Genomic DNA, 16,911 nt, shown 5'->3' with positions numbered 1-16,911 from the left:
TAAATTCCTAATGGTTTCAGAGTGGGCGTAGGGGAGATACACTCTCCTTACCCAAAAAAGAAATTGAGAGTTCAGACACTGTCCCTCAGGAGCATATGAGAGATCCAAGTCCACTGAGAAATTCCAAGAGTGAGATGGCTGTTGGTAGGGTAGGGAAGTGATGTTGAGTTTATATGTTTTCCTTCTGGTGTGTGGATTCCAAGGATTAGAGCTTCCTGTAGGGGAAGCAGCAGGCTCTGGTTGCCGTCTTTTGAGCAATCTACCAGGTTTCCCTTACGGGTGAGGTTCACCTCCACCCCAGCCCACAAACAGCTCTGCATTGTCAAACTTCTCCAACTGACACTGCCCATGGGAGAAAGTGCACCCTACAGGATGCACACAGTCCTTCCAGGTTGGCTTTGACTCTCTATTCTGAGGCATTATGAGAACCTGTTGCCTGTGGAAATGGTCACTGATTCCCTGTTGACTTCAGAAAAATTGCCTAACCTCTCTGAATTTTATTTTCCTCATTTGCAAAATGAGAATTACAATTAGCCTCCAAAAACGTTTTGAATATTAGAGGTAATATGTGCAAAAGGGATGTACAAGGCACATTTTAAAGACTCAATCAATGGAACGAATTATTAATATATTATTGATCATGGAAAACACACCAGAAATTTAGGCATCATTCTAAATTCTTGCTTCATCCTCACCCACAGCCTCATTACCGAGTGCTGAGACTTGACCTTCTAAATTCCTCTCAGATCTATCCCCTTCTTCCCTCTTAGTCCCCACTGCTACAGCCTTAGCAGCTGTACAGACACACACACACACACACACACACACACACACACACACACACACACTACCCTCTTTGCTTAAGCTATTCTCTGCTTGGCACACCACTCCAGATCTTCTCTGCCTGGCTCCCTATTAACCCTCCAAGTTGACACTGACATCGCTTCCTCCAGGCAGATCCTGGCTGGGCCAGATGCCCTGCCCCAATGTCTGCCACCCACAGTCTAGCCTATCAGAGCCTGTATTGCACACCCTCTTTGGTACTCCTCTGTTTATTCCTCTGTTTAACCTGTTTAGCTGGAAAATCCAGTGAAGACAGGAACCAATCTCCGTCTCCAGCAAAATCTGTTTCACAGATTTTGTGAAACAAAGTAGATATCAAATAAATGTTTACATCACATGTGTGCCAGAAACAAACCATAACTGAACTCTTAGGATGAAGAATTTACATATTTTCTTGCATGTATTTTATAGCAAATACCTGTGATATGTAGAACAATGCTATATATCCCTTTTGTAAGTATGTGCATCGCTGTGCACCTGTAGTTAAGTACATATGCATGTATGTATACACACACATACTTTTCTGTATTTATAGAGGTACATTTAGTAGGCAAGCAAGTTAACCTACCTACATTCGAGTTATCTACACCTGTGGTGAAGCTTTTACTTTGGGGTCTAATGATCATAACCTGTGTGCTGCTACCTGATGTCAGTGATCTATAGTGCAGGTGACAATGGAGAGGAAACAGTGCTTTTTCAAAGAGCTCACGGGAAACCCTGACCCTGAAGAGAGATTGCCATGTCATGAGGGTCAAATGACATATTTTTCAAGTTCCTCGTTCCAAATCCAGTGCCACTACTCTGGTCCATCACACCCTCACCTCTTGCTTGGACTAATGCAGCCATCTCCATACTAGTCTACATGCTCATTCTGGCCCTCTTCCTACCTAGTGTCTACACATGACCAGAGTGGCCTCTTTATTTTAAAAAATGAGAATCGCATTCAAGCCACTCCTCCTTGACTTAGACCACATCAATGACTCCCCATTTACAGGTCAGCATCCAAATCCCTCAACACAATATTAAAGCCCTATGAGCTGCCTTCCTTCCCAGCCTTATCTCCCTTATCTCCAGACTTCATGATCACTGTCCCAGCCTCTCTGCTATTCTATCCTCAGTTCTCTGAACATGCCATGCTCTCTTCTCACCTCTAGGCCTTCACATGAGCTGCTCCTTGCCACCAAAACCAAATTTCTTCCCTCACTCCCAGTCTGTTTCACCTGTTTCTTTTCTTTTCTCACCTCTACCTTCATCTAGCTTTCCTTGTAAATCTCCTACCACCAAGTGTTGTCAGGAGTACCCTCATCTTCTGAGCCTCCATAGTCCCTTGTATTTCCCTTCTTACAACACTTTGTCACATGACATGTAGTGTCTTATTTACTGTCTGCACTTGGGCTCCATGAGGGTAGAGAACTTGTCTGTTCACTGGATCCTCAACACACAGAATAGTGTCTGGCACATGGCTGGTTGTGGAGAAATGTTTATTGAATTAATTAGGTTACCAAAGGAGCAAGAGCAGAGGCAACCCAGGGTATAAGCTCAAAGACAAGCCCCACCACCCGTCAGGAAACCCATTCCCCTACATCTCACCGCATCAATCTCATTCAGGGCCTTCCACTGCTCATAGGGGACACCCAAGGCCTCGGCTGTCTGGATAGTCCTCTTCATGTGGCTGGTCCACACTTTCAGGGAGCTGATGCCCTGGGACTGAATGAAGTTGGCCAGGGCATAAGCATACTGAAAATTGGGGAGTACAGGTGAAGAGAGGAGGGGAGAAAGAGAGAGATGAAAGAAGACAGGGTAGCCATGAGAATAAGGTCAGATCTGTCACAAATGGTAAAATGATGATGAACAAACAAGAATATAATTTAAATGTTTCCAATTTATAAAAAGTCATATTCTTTCTCATGTGACTAAGGATCAAGGGAATATAGTATGTGTGTTTGTGTGTGTATATGTGCATGTTTCTTCACTGAAGCTTGCTCACTGAACCCCCTACACAGTTACTCATTCACTCAAACAGTCCACCTCTAACATTTGTGGAGACTGGGACAAGAGTACCTATGGAGGCACTCAGCCCACACTCCACCTCCCTTCTCTTCATGCTTCCATCCTTCACTCATAGATGCCTTGAGGGGATAAGCCAGTCACATGACCAAGTTCTGTCCACTTCGTATCTTCACAGATGCCCCTGATCCACAAAGAGTGACCCTTTGGCCACCTCTTCACCTAGGGGTGAACATTCCTGTGATGTGGCCTGTTCTTAGGTGGACAGACTCTGGGATAGGGCCACACAGGCACTGGAAACAGGCGCTAGACCACAACGGCAGGGATTTCTAGGGTTCTGGGTACTCAGAATATGGTCTAGATGTGGAGTGGTGGGATTTGGGGAATATTTCTTTGACTCTGAATTCTTATTGCTTTAGTAGTGGTGCTGGTACTCAGGTTCTAAGGGGATTCAAACATGTACTAAGTGCATGTGGACCTGTACTGAGTACCAGAGTGTCCTGTTCTCAAGACACAGCCAGTCCAGTGAGGGAAACAATGACAGCACCGAGAGAAACCACGAAGGGCTGTGGGAGCCCAGATGAGCAAGTGATTCACTGTCCTTCAGTGTATAGGCATGCTATTAGTCACGGATGGTGTGTGAGGAACACCTGCACAAGTGCACAGATACAGGCACACATTGATATGTACAAATAAGGGCACTGTGTACACACATTCTAGTTATGGCTTCTGAGTCAGCAGCAGTCAGTGTGCTCTGGTGGAAGGAGCCCTGGACTGGGAGGTAGGTGATGGGGGTTAGACTGCTCCAGCTTCCTCACACAGTCTCCATGTGCCTGGGGACATGTCCCTGCCCCTCTCTGGCCTGGGATCTCCTGCCGGTAAGATGTGAACAGCATTAGCTCACCCAGCCTGGTCTCTGCCAGTGCAGATTAGATAATGGATGGGGAGCACCCAGAGCACTCCCTGGCACACAGTAGGTGAGAGCTACTGTAATTGATGTGAGTGACAGTGGATGGGAAAGTGCAGGGTGCACTGTGCCCATGACTGTGAAGGTTGAGGCCAGGCAGGGGCGTGTCCATGCTCACATTTGTGTGGAGGGAAGCATGCGTGTGGAGATGACCACGTGTCCAAACTGGGTGCTGAGCTATGAGGGCAAGGCCGAGGCCAGCCCAACCAAAGAGACCTCTGGCTGCAGGTGGTGCCCGGAGGTGGGAGTGATGCCTCCGGTGGCCTCTGACTCTTCTCTGAGGAGTGAGAGAGGTGGGAGCCAGAGGTCAGAGTCCACCTTGAGAGGAGGTTGCCAGTGTGAAGGCAACAGAAAGGGAGCCATGAGGACGTGCCTTCTGGTGAGGTGACTTGCCTGTGACATTGCCACCACCACAGTGGGGATGCTAAGGGGCAGGCAGGAAGGCCTGGTTTTCAGTCCTGGCTCCTGTTGTGTGTGACCTGGGACCACTCTCTGCTCCTGTGTGGGCTTCAGCTTTGTCATCCCTAGACTGGTGACAGTAATGCCCACCCCACAGAGCTGCTGTGAAGATTAAATGAGGCCACAGGCATGGAAGCAGATGGTGTCATGGCTGTGCAGTGTCCAATGAAAGAGGGTGTTCTTTCCTTCTTGCACCCCACTTCCCACTTTCCTATCCCCAAGAGATTCCCCCCAGCAAGCTGTGCTAACAAGCCCAGGCACAGGGCTGACCACTCAGGAAAATGTGTCCCTTTATTGAGCTGGCACCCAAAATGTGCAGGTCACTATGCTTGGCTGGATAGAAGGGACTTGTGCCATAGTCAGAGATGGGCTAGTAGTGGGATAGATGGAGGCCAGGGCATGGTGACCTGCCTGGGTGCTGGAGGGACGGGGGAGGGCTTCCTAGACCAGACCATGGAGCAGGAACTGGACCCTGGAAGGGGGTGTGGAAGGTAGGGCAGGAAAGAAGCACTAACTGGTAGGAAATAAGTGCTGATAGTGTGATGACCCACAGTGGGGTGGAGGCGGTATAGCATCAGCCCTGAGTAAGGGAGAAGATGGATTCAAGGGTGGGGCACCTCAGGGTCCCTGTCTGTGCAAGTGATAGTCACCAGCTTACAGAGGAAGGCAGCATAAGTGGGGAAACTGCACAATTGAAGGCACAGAGTTGTGAAAAAGGTGAGAGGCCCAGTCAGGCAGGGGTCAAGAGTGCTCTTAATGCAGGGGCTGGAGAAGCAGCTAGATCTGGGCAGGCCTGGAGTGCCAGGTCCAAGCTCTCAGATTTGCAGCTCTTGTGGGCACATGATAGCCATTGGAAGATGGCTCAAGACCGAGTGGCTGACAGGGCAGAAGAGTGGGAGTGACCAAACCCTGCTTCTACCCTGTAACTGAGACCCCCAATCCTCAAAACCCAGGCAGTGGTCACTCTACCCCCCTGTGGCCCCCCTGGTCCAGCTCAACCAATGCCTCTGGGTACATGGGGCCCTCCCTACCTGCTTGCCCCGAGCTGAGAGGCCAGAGTCACCTCCGATGCGGCCTCTGAGATTGAGTTCACTCTCACCATGCCGGCATAGGTAGATGGAGCGGGGTGTGACGTGGATGTTCATAAGATAGTAAACTGTGCGGCTCTGGATGTGGTCCTGCACTCTGTTCACCATGTAGCGCGTGCCCACGTCGAAGATCTTAATGTAGGACAGGTGGCTGGGCCAGTCCAAGCAAGAGCAAGTGCAATTCAGGGGCTGGTGGTGGAGAGGCTAATCCCAAGAGAAACCCCAACCACACACCCTGCCTTCAAGCCTCCTCCACAACCCAGGTCTCATCTACCTTTCCTCTAACAAGATGCCATGCCTTGTCTTGTTCTAGGTGCCTGTTCTAGAGACTTGGTTCCTGGCCACCTTCAGAAGCTCCCTGCCTGCTACCATTTCTGTCTGTGTCCTTTTCTCAGTCTCAACTTGAGTCAGATTGTCTTTTCACCTTCACTTATCATACTGCAGGCATCTGGGGTTCTCCCTTCTGTGGTTCACACTCCTGACATACTTGGAGAAAAGCAGTAATCCTCTGTGTCCCTGGATACCTCCAACATCTCACTGGCAGCTCCAGACTGGTCCACTCCTTCACCCTTTCAAATCATGAGCTGAGCTCTGCCTCTCTGTTCTTTGAACTTCTGCTATGATATATTGTACTTGACACTATAGGCAGTTACCAGATTGTGTCTGTGTGTGCTTGTGCCTCTGTATGTCTCTTTCCTTACTCAAAAAGGGGAGGGAGTTGGGTCTTTTCCCTATCTGCCATGCAGTCAACAAACACACCCCTGTCTGTTCTAAGCATTGTGCTTGGGCCGAGGAGTCAGTATTTGCTCTTTGGGGGCTCATAGGCCAGTTAGGAATATATACTTAGAAATGCATGATCAATGCTCATCACCCATTCCACAGTCACTAGTCACTTACTCTAAGGTGTGCCAAGTGCCGGGGTGTGGAAATACAGAGGTGGTTCAGAACATCAATGGGGAACTTGTGGTCCTTGCTTAAAGCCCCCTTTTAATCCCCTCAATTCTATGCTTTGTTATAAACTAATAACTATAAACAGAATGATAATCAAATTACTCAATAACCTCTTTGCAGAGGAACTCGAAATGGGGGACTTTGACTAACCAAAAGACTAGAACCATGGAGCAAGACTTCTGAGGCACCTGCTGTGCCAGGCATTAATTCCTACGTTGTTTTATTATAAGGAGTTCAGGGTGATCCCTGGAAAGAGGTGGGGGAGGCTGGGGCAATGGGGTGACACACCAGCAACCCTGTGTGCACAGTAAAACCAAGTGAATGGAATTAACTGCACTAACCCAAGGCAGGTAAGGTAGTGACTGATGAGTTGGGTTTCAGAAAGCCTCTCTGATATTCCTAAAGAAAGCCTTTCTATCTGCACCATGCTCATCATGCCCATCCCTGTCACTCATGTCCAACGGTTCCCATAGGACATTCATTTTTGTTGAACATGTTGGGGGCTTCTGGCAGGGAATGTAGACTTCAAAGTGCATGAATCCTCATAACAATCCCAGGAAGCAGAGATTATTATCTGTTTTATGGGTGAGGAAACTGAAACAGAAAGAGGAAGTGATTTGCCTAAGGTCAATTTCTCCAAGGACTCTCAGAGCTTAGGGGTAGAAAATATATGACACAGCACTGTTGTCTGCTTACTGTCTGTTCCTGACACTGGATTCTTGGTGGCTCTAAGAGAATTTCCAAATTCCTCAGCTTAATCTGACATTCTAGGTGCCTTCACACACTGGTCCCACTTGGCCTTGCCTTACTGTCCCATGCCTGTGCTCAACCTCTCTGTTTCACTCTAGCCTTCACGCCATTGCTGGAATATTCTCCGTACTCTTCTACTCTTATTCAAATTTAACTAGGCCATTACAAAGTGCTGTTCTCCTTGCTTGAAAATGTGTTCATTGCCTGGTCTCCAAAGTTGAGCTCCTATGCATCCATCCTTCAAGAGCTAGTACATTCACTCTCTCTAGGAAGACCTTTGAGCCCAGGATCATGTGAACTCATTTGGAGGTGCTTCACACTGAAAGTATTATAGTAGCTAATACCCATCCCCACCATGTATAATTTAAAATAAAAATTATAAACTATATTACAGTATAAGGAGGTCCTACCAAGTTCTGGTTTTATTTTTTCTATTTTGACTACCTTGATGCTGGAAATATAAAATATTAAAAGATTTCAAGATTTATTTCTTCTTTTTTTGGTAACCTCTGCCTTGCTGGTGCCCTAAACACATGTATAGTCTATCTACTGGGTAAATCTGCTCTTCTAGACCTCTTCCTCCAAGCTGGGCTGGGTCTCCTTCTCTGGGTTCCTCCAGTCCACTTGTTTTACCATCCTCACTACTCTGATCAACTGCATACTCATTGTCTTCCCCAACCAAATGGTCATTCTATCAGAGCAGGGACAGACCTTCCCTCTTTGGGTTCCTAGGGCACAGCTTAGGGCTGGGCCCTGAGGCATGGACTATAAATGTCTGTTCACGGAACAATGATTAAATAAAGCCAACCTTCATGCCCAAACTGATTCATCAAATACTAACCAAGCACCTGCAGGAGTATAAATTGAAGGCTAAGGGCTTTCTCGGTGCCATTCTTTCACTTCAGCTCCTCCCCTTCAAATTTCTTTCACTGTATGCTGCTAGCCCCTATGCTGCCTTTGTGGAAATTTGAAAAGTTACACTTTCCTCAGGGCAAAAACAGCCCCACTCTAGCACACATGTTGGTGAGAAAAGCAAGGATACCCTTGACCTAAATGTCCTTGCACAGTGAACAATCTTCACAATTGTACATAAGGTCCTGCCCCTTGTACTGAGTATCTAAGCTTCATGTGACACTTTTTATGACCTAGGGATGTGAGAAGGGAAGAACCAGGCTGGAAGTTTGAAGATAAGGGTTTGAGTATATATTCTGCTGCTGGTTAAATATGTGGCATTGGGTTAGCCCTTGCCCTGCTCTGGGTCTCTGTTTCCCTATCTGAGGAGTGAGGCAGTAACAATGCTCACCTCTTAGGACTTTGGTTAGACAAAACTGAAAGGATGTTCTTTAAACTTCTTAGGGTAGTATTCATTGTTTGAAATCTCCTTACCCTTCTCACTTGGGTTTCAAAGAGTCTCAGTGACTCTGAGAGTCTCTTCTCATCACAACTCATTTTGCCAAAGGGTTGGACTCTGGGAACACCCTATATCTAAAATTTATGAGTTCCCTCTACTGCCAGCTAACACCTCTATCTTTATCTAGTATTATGAATAAAAGTTTCAAAATTTTCATGTATCTTCCCATATTTCAAGGCACTATGGAAGCTACCTGAGGATAGAATTCACCTCTCTTGACCTTATTTACACTCCCTATGTACACCACAGCCCAGAGGGACCAAATACTTATTCATTGATGAGGTATATGTGGGCATTGTAAGAAGAGACATGGCTAGGAGATAGAATATGTGGTTAGAATCCTAGCTCTACCATTGACTTACGGTGGGAGCTTGGGCAAGTGGTTTCAGCTCTCTAAGACTCAATTTCTTCTTGAAAATTTATGGTGTAAGACCTATTTCATTCTCCTTTACAGGGGTGCTGAGGGGATTCAATGAAACAAAGAAGGTGAACATGTTTGGAAACTGAAATACCATCCATGGGTAAAGAACACATTTAAAAAGTAATAGCAACAAAGACAGGAGGGAGGCTTTCTGCTCCCCCCGCCAAGAGAGCAGGTCCCTGATCTGTCCATATTGCTCAGGAAAGCACTACTTCAATCCTCTTGTAAACACCTTACACATAAATTAATAATTAGAGATAGGAGGGCCCTTGAAAACGAATCAAGTCCAGCTTCCTAATGTTACAGATAGAGAAGTTGAGGCCCAGAGTGGGAAGAAATTTCCCTAGGTCCTACAGGATATCAAACAGGGCTAAGGATCCAGACCTGGACTTTGGGGTTCTTGGCTCTTACCTGTCCAGTTCGTCATCCAAGGGTTGGTAATTGAGCTCATAGCATTCAATTCTTTTTAGAAAGTCTTCCAGAACCTTTTCTCGGTCACAGTCTATGTAATCAGGGCTGCCGAGTTTCACTTGCTGGGAGAAGGGAGAAGGACAGAGGGACCGTGGGAGACAGAGACTCTGACAGTGCCCTTGGGAAGGGCCTTTAGAGATCACTGAGTACTACATCTCTCATAATAAAGATGGCAAAATTGAGACTTGAAGAAAGGGTCTTGCTCAAGTTTATGAAATGAGTCAGTTGAAGAAAATCTAGACTGTGTGATTCTTTATTACTTATATCTCTGTGTGGTCAAACAAGATATGTTACATTATATTCAATTCTAGAGCACACACTGTTTTAGAAGGTTTATAAGAGGACTGGAAATTGTAATGTGAGAAATGGTTGAAGAAGAGGAACAGGAGATCTTGGCCAGGGATTAATGGCTTGCATGTATCTAGTGTTTACTGGGAGAATATGGCATGTTGGCTTTAGATTTCTGAAGGGCTAGCATCTCCAATTCCCTTAATACCTACCTTCTCCGCCCATCTCAGTGATCACTATCATCCACTCAGTCATCTGAGCCTAAAAGGAATCTGGGAGGCATCCTAGATGTGTTCCCTTCTAAGATTCCCCACCTCTCAGCAGGCACCAAAATCCTCTCCATTTTATCTTCTAAATATCTCTTCAATTGGCCTTAATTTTCTCTTGTCTGAATGTTCATGATACATTTGTGACTTATCACTGTCTAAAATCTTGTTACTTCTGATGTATTCCCCATACTAGTAGCCAGAAGGGTATTTCTAACATGCACATCTGACCATGGAATTCCCTTGCTTAAAACCTTTCACCATTTCCTCATATAATTTAGGACAAAGTATGAAATATTTTAGTGGCTTGCCCTGATTGGGCACCAAATGATTTTTTCATCTTCATCTCCCATTACTCCCCTATTCCTCCACACACTTTGCTTTAGCCAACCTAAGCTATTTACAGTTCCCTGGAGATGCCACACTTGGTATATGCTATTCACTTATTTCCCATTCTTTGCCTGCCAAACTCCTATGCATTCTTCAAGATTCAGGTCAGCTATTACCTTCATTGAGAAGCCTTCCTGATATACCCTTCCCCTCCCATGCAAAGTTAGATCCTCAGCACTGTGCTCCCACAGCCTCCTTTATTCCCTCCTCTTAGCATTGATCTCACAGAATCATGTCTCTTTCACTAGACTGTGAGCACAAGAGCAAGACTCTTCTCCACCCATTTCTGTCTCTAATACCCAGAATGGCTCAGCGCAAGTATATGGATTCATTTTCTGTTGAATCAATAAATGGGTGGGTAGATGGATAGATATAGAGGAAAAAGAGGGATTGGACATGTTCTGTGCCCTAGAGGCAAAAAGAGGACCAAATGAGTGGAAATTACAAGGAGGCGGATTTCAGCTTGATTGGGCTGCATTTGATGAAGGCAATGAACCTCTTGTCACTGGAGGTATGGAGAAAAAGCCTAGACAAACATTTAGCTGAGATTCCAAGTATCTGATGGAGGGTTGAAGGAGATGACTTTTAAGGTCTCGTGTGTCCCTGAGCTCCAATAATTTGATGAAATAAGAAACAATAAGATGTGATAAGTGATCTAGTTCTAGACCACATGCCTAGAATCTAAGAGCAGTGATAGCTGTGATATGATTTGTGGGGCAGAATAAGGAGCTTTTAAGGCAGATAGCCAAGTCTGAGGTCTAGTCCCAGTTCTACCTCTTTCTGGCTGTATAAACCCCTGACAAGTCACTTCTCCTCTTGGAACCTCAGTTTCTCGTTTCCAACACTGAAGCAATTCCTGACATACAGGTTTGTTGTGAAAAAAACCAATGAAAGCTTGGAGACTAGTGCATATTAATAACTCTATATATGTTGGCTTCATTTAATTTCATAGGAAAATTGTAGGCCACAATTGTCAGAGAATGTTTCCTATATGAAGTGGGAGGAGAATATTGGGGGAAAATACCTCCTTTAATCTTATAGAGCTATTTTTAGGCATGATCCAAGCCTAAGGCTAAATAAGGAGGAAAGGTAGCTGGGGCTCCTTACCCTGATGTTCTCTGCAATGATGCCAGGGTCATTACAGATGGACTCAATAAAAAACACCTATAAGAGAAACAGAAGAGATATTTCCAGCAGGGAATTGTTTGATAGGAGCTTGACCCCTTCTCAGTGGCTCTGAGTCATCCCTAGAGGCATGTATGACAACATAATTTCATACAGTGGTGCTTTTAGGATTTAGAGTTTTAGGAGGCAGATTGGCTCTAAATTGAATGGCTCCAGATTGTTGCTTTGCATTTTTACTGTCTTTTAAAAAGTGGGATCCTATAAGTAATGTCTACAAAATAAATTAGGTTCTTAGAAAGACATAATGCTCCAAGAGGGATAGACAGTCTTTTGTAAGTAGCATGCTAAGGTAGTGATGGGGATTTAGTTCACCTGATACCATTTCATCTGAATTCACTTCTTCTGATGCCAATTCATCTAATTAATTCACTTAAAATGGTCATTTTCTGGAGCAGCTCTGTTCTTTCTTTTATTGCATAGAAAATTTTTTAAAATTCCCCTTCACTGTTTACACCCATCTCCCCAACCCCTCTCCCCTCTGGCAATCAACAGTTTGTTCTCTGTATCAATGGGTCTGTTTCTGTTTTACTTATTCATTTTTTTAGCTTCTACAAATAAGTGAAATCATATGGTATTCATCTTTTTTGTCTGACTTATTTCACTTAGTATAATACCCTCTAGGTTCATCCATGTTGTCACAAATGACAATATTTCATTCTTTTAATTGTTGAGTAATATTCTGCTGTGTATGTGTATATATGTATATACACATTCCTCTTGGAGCATCATGTCTTTCTAAGAACCCAGTTGCTCTCTATATACCATTGATGGACAACTAGGTTGCTTTCATAACTTGGTTATTATAAATAATGCTGCAATAAACATAAGGATGCATATATCTTTTTGATTTAGTGTTTTTGTTTTCTTTGGATAAATAGACAGAAGTGACATTGCTAGGTCACATGGCAATTCTGTTTTCAATTTTTTGAGGAACCTCCATACTGTTTTTCATAGTGGCTGCACCAATTTACAGTCCCACCCACAATGCATGAAAGTTCACTTTTCTCCACATCCTCACCAACATTTGTTATTTGTTGGCTTTAAATTTTTTAAAATTGATATGAGGTGGGGAGAAAGAGAGAGAGAGAAACATTGGTGTGAGAGAGAAACATCGATCTGCTGCCTCCCTCACGTGCCCACATCAGGTATCGAACCAGCAATCCGGGTATGTACCCTGACCAGAAATCGAACCCACCACCTTTTGGTGTACAGAACCACACTCCAGCCAACTGAGCCACACCAGCCAGGACTTCTTGGCTTTTTTATGATAGCCATTCTAATTGGTGTGAAATGATATTCATTATGGTTTTGATTTGCATTTCTCTGATGATTAGTGATGTTGAGCATCTTTTAACATGTCTATCTGTCATCTGTATGTCTCCTATGGAGAAATATATATTCAGGTCCACTACCCCCTTTTTTAATTGGATTATTTGTTTTCTTGATATTGAGTTGTATGGATTCCTTATATTTTGGATATTAACCCCTTATCAAATATATCACAACTGTCTTCTCCCATTCAGCAGGTTGTTTTTTATTCCCCTTTTGTTAATGGTTTCCTCTGCTGTGTCTACTGGTTTTTAGTTCTTATATATGCTTTTTGTAGTGGTTCTATCTCCTTTTTCCTCACTGCCCCCCCCCCCGTGTCAGCCTGTCAGAAATCATCTTCGTTGCTAACAAGGCACCTCTCCTTTCCTGTTCTGTTCTGTTTTGCTGCTTCTAACCATGATCTGGAAAGCCAGCTTAACCAAATTAAAATGTTGAGTCTATGGTAGCTGAGTTGGGATCTATGAGTCCTCTGGTTTGCCTTTCTTTGGGATTTGTGCTGGATCAGTAGGCTCTAGATAAGAGTGGCAGTGTTACTGTACCTTGTAACCATGTTCCTTAGCAAACTGCAAAATCAGTGACCGTCGTTCTCTAGTAGTGTTGGTGGCATCAAAAACCTAGAGGCAGATGATGAGATTGGTTTACTGTGAGTATGGTGCTGATAGAATGCCTACTCTTTGACCATCCCTGTGTTTAGCTAAGTGAAGTGCTACCAGGAGGGGGTAGAACTTGGACTGGGTGATGAAAGATAGGAAGGATTTGGAACTGGCCTATACCAATTTTTCAAGTACTCACTGAGCCCCGCTATGTACCCCAACATGTAGCAGACTCTGTAGGTATAATAAGACAAGAGACAAATTGTAGGTTTTTATTAGGGTTATTATACATGGGAAGTAGCTGAGCCTTAGAGGAAGGATTTGCCTTAACCAAGGTCACCAAGAGTTGCTGACAACAGAGCTAGAACTGGTTTCTCAACTCCTAGGTGAGGATTCTTCCTTCCCTATCACTTTGGAGCTTTTTAAGAATAGGAAGCAACTCCCTATCCCCAGCACCTTAGATGGGACAATTTGCATATTTGAGGATCTTTTCTCCTTTTAGAACTTGCAAATCCTATCTCAAAAGTCTATGAGATTAAATTTACTAAGATGTTTAGGTAAATCTCAGAACTCAAAAATGTTTAACTGTAGTTTTAAATTCTAGTTGAGTGGTAGGTATAGTAGTTAACAGTGTAGATTCAGGAGATACACAACCTGGATTTCAGTTCTGTCCTGACACATTATATACTGTGCCATTTTGGGAAATTATTTAATCTCTCTATGTGTCATTCTTCTAGGATATAAAATGGGGCATAATAACAATACTCATCTCATGAGGTAAGGTGGAATTAAATTAATATGTACAAAGCACTTAGAATAATGTGTGGAACAGTAAATGCTCAATGTGTATGAGCTGTTCTCCATCCCAGCAGAAACCCTAGGGAACAATGCAGATCTTTACCGCAACATGACCTTCCCCATGGCTGAGATAATCATGGACATCCTTCAGGGCTGCCAGAGCAAACCTCCTGGAAAAGATGGAGAAAGAAATAGAAAAGGCCTATCCTTAAGATTGGTTCCTCTCAATTTTTTTTTCTGTAGTATCTTTTGCACCATCTCTCAGATGTCCTAGATTAAATTATTCACCTATTAAACATCTACACAAGATATCCTATGTTCTAGGCATCATGACAAGCATAGGTGAAAACAACTCTGTGTGTACATCTTAGGGGCAGGAATAAAGTGGCATACCCAAAATTGTATAATGACAGAAGCCATAATATTAAATAAAGGTTCCAACCCTTGAGCTAATAGAGCTCAAGCTGAACTGGTTCTTGAACCCAATTAAAGTCTGAGTATATGGTTCGTGAAGTAGAAGGCATTACTGACATGGGTAACAGTGCAAAGCACAGGTATGACATTGGCAATGTATTTATGGTTTTGGTAAAAATCTATTTAGTGATTACTCTTTTCAAGGTTCTATTATGAGGGCATGGATCAGTAAATGAGACACAGGCTCTCTTCTGAATGTGCTCAGTCTTGCAGAGGAGACTTTGAGGTTGAATAAATGAGTTGGGAGAGACTGAAGTATGCCAAAGTATTGAGACTCTTGTCTCAAATGCTAGACTGAGAAGTTTCCATTCTTTCCTGTTAGAAGTAAGAGCCTGTTTAAAGTTCTTAAGCAGGGGATGGCTATGACTAGAAACAGGCTTTGGGTAACATAGTAAAAGGGCTGTCTGAAACATCCTTTGAAAGTCTAGAGGGCCTCCTTGCTAACCCTAGTGGCTCTGTCTCAGTCCCTCATCATCTGAACAAAGCCTTCCCTCAGCCAGGGGGCAGCACAGTTCCCTAAAATATTAGGTACTTACTTCCTGATAAGTTGGGCCTCCATATTGTCTGGGAGAAAGAATTCGTAGTTCTTGTAGCTCACTGCCTCTCGTCGATACTGACCTAAATTAAATACTGAAAGCAGGGAACACTGGTGAAGAATTTGGGAAGTTCTCAGTAACAAAAAAACATGTCCTTCCTGGGAGAGATTTTAGAGGTAGAAGAAGGTATAATTTGTACCTACATAATGTGCTTATAAACATTCAAATTTTGGCTACCAGATCATTTACTGTTTGCAACAATCCTGCAAAGTGGAAATCACCATTTCCATTTTACAAATGAGGAAACTGAAGTTCAAAGATAGTAAGTAACTTTTACAGTTAATTAGTGGGGAGCTAGGATTTAAACCCAGGGCTGTTTGGCTCCTAAGCTGGTTTTCTTTCCACTATTTTATTTTATTATAAACTCCAACACTTTTCCTGCCCCACTCCACTGAAGAGATAAAGAAACTGAGATCCAGGGAGTAAAACCAATCACTAAGAGTCAAACAGTGAGTCAGAACTAGTATGGGCTTGCTGAATCGTAGTCCAATGTTATTACATTTTTCTGTATCCTGACAAAGAATCTAAATTTATGCCTTCTCTAGGCCATATTTCCCATTTGTGAAGGTGAAAAACCAGAGAGGAGGGAGGGAAAGGAAAGGGGATAATAGGCAAAGAGGTAATGCAATGTTTCGTTCATTCAACTAATAAACATTTCCTGATGCTCACGCCGTGAAGCAGGACGAGCTTTGGGGTCTCAGAAATGAACCAGATCTGCGTGATAAGGCTCTCAAAGAGCTCAGAATCCACCAGGTAGGACAGAGAGTAAACCAGTAAACAGAGAGTTCTCACCTAGTTTGTTAAGTGCTCTGACAGCGCCATGCAAAAGAGTAAGGGGGAAGGAAAGACTAGTTAACGTGGGGTGACCTGAAGCTTCTTGCAGAAAGCAGCATTTGAATTAATCCTCTCAGGAGGGCAGGCCTTTTACAGGTGGGCGTGGGGGACAAAGACATTCCAGGTAGAGGAACAGCTTGAGCAAAGGTATGGCAATGACAGAAGGCAGGACATGTTTGGGGGAAGGTGAGCAGTCCACTGTGACAGGAAGTCCTTGAACAACAGGCTGAGGAGCTTGGATTTAAGCCTGCAGGCCAGAGGTCCCTTGGGGGCTGTAGGCATGGTCAGCTTTGTGGTTTGAAATATGGCTGTGAGAGCCTCTGTGAGAATGGAGTGGAGTGGAGCAGGCACACTAGGGCAGAGACCCATCCACGTCTGAGTCACGTGCCCCTACACTCAGAAGGGGCTCCTCTGAGCCTGCAGGCCTCCAAGACTGCTCCTTCTCCCCTTCCCTTCTGCAAATGTCCGTCTCCCACAGCACTCAGCTCAAACATACCTCATCTGGAAGCTTCCACCGCCTTCCTGTCAGTAATTTCCTCGGTGAGGCCCTCAGTACCCTGACCTGGGATTCCTAGGTGACGTGAAGTACTGTTATGCATCCCAACCACACGGAGGACTCTTCAAGCACAGGGTACAAATCTCATCCGTTTTTGCATCTCCAGTGCCTAGCACGGGTTTCGGCACATGGAAAAGCACTGGGAAACCCTTCACTAGGGAGTCAGAGAAAGTACATGAAGGGAAAGAAGAAATGGGAGAAAAAGGGGAGGAAACTCGGGGGGAGGAGCGCAGA

At 44.3% G+C, this 16,911-nt stretch overlaps 1 protein-coding gene across 6 annotated transcripts in view; it reads right to left on the bottom strand.

Annotated features, from left to right (window-relative positions):
- The window catches only part of PFKFB1 (6-phosphofructo-2-kinase/fructose-2,6-biphosphatase 1), a 63,948-nt gene that overhangs the window by 13,312 nt on the left and 33,725 nt on the right, over positions 1-16,911 (bottom strand). For all 6 annotated transcript variants that reach the window (XM_081125175.1, XM_081125177.1, XM_081125173.1 and 3 more), the window contains 7 exons: positions 15,228-15,321; positions 14,321-14,387; positions 13,366-13,440; positions 11,420-11,476; positions 9,309-9,430; positions 5,308-5,515; positions 2,434-2,580 (listed from right to left, as the gene is read on the bottom strand). In XM_081125175.1, coding sequence (XP_080981301.1) covers positions 2,434-2,580; positions 5,308-5,515; positions 9,309-9,430; positions 11,420-11,476; positions 13,366-13,440; positions 14,321-14,387; positions 15,228-15,321 — 770 coding nt within the window. The remainder of the gene's footprint in view (positions 1-2,433; positions 2,581-5,307; positions 5,516-9,308; positions 9,431-11,419; positions 11,477-13,365; positions 13,441-14,320; positions 14,388-15,227; positions 15,322-16,911) is intronic.

Source organism: Miniopterus schreibersii, assembly GCF_964146895.1.
Source record: "Miniopterus schreibersii genome assembly, chromosome: X".
Lineage (NCBI taxonomy): Eukaryota > Metazoa > Chordata > Mammalia > Chiroptera > Miniopteridae > Miniopterus > Miniopterus schreibersii.
Note: the sequence above shows the minus strand (reverse complement) of the source record. Positions and strands in the feature narration are given on the sequence as shown.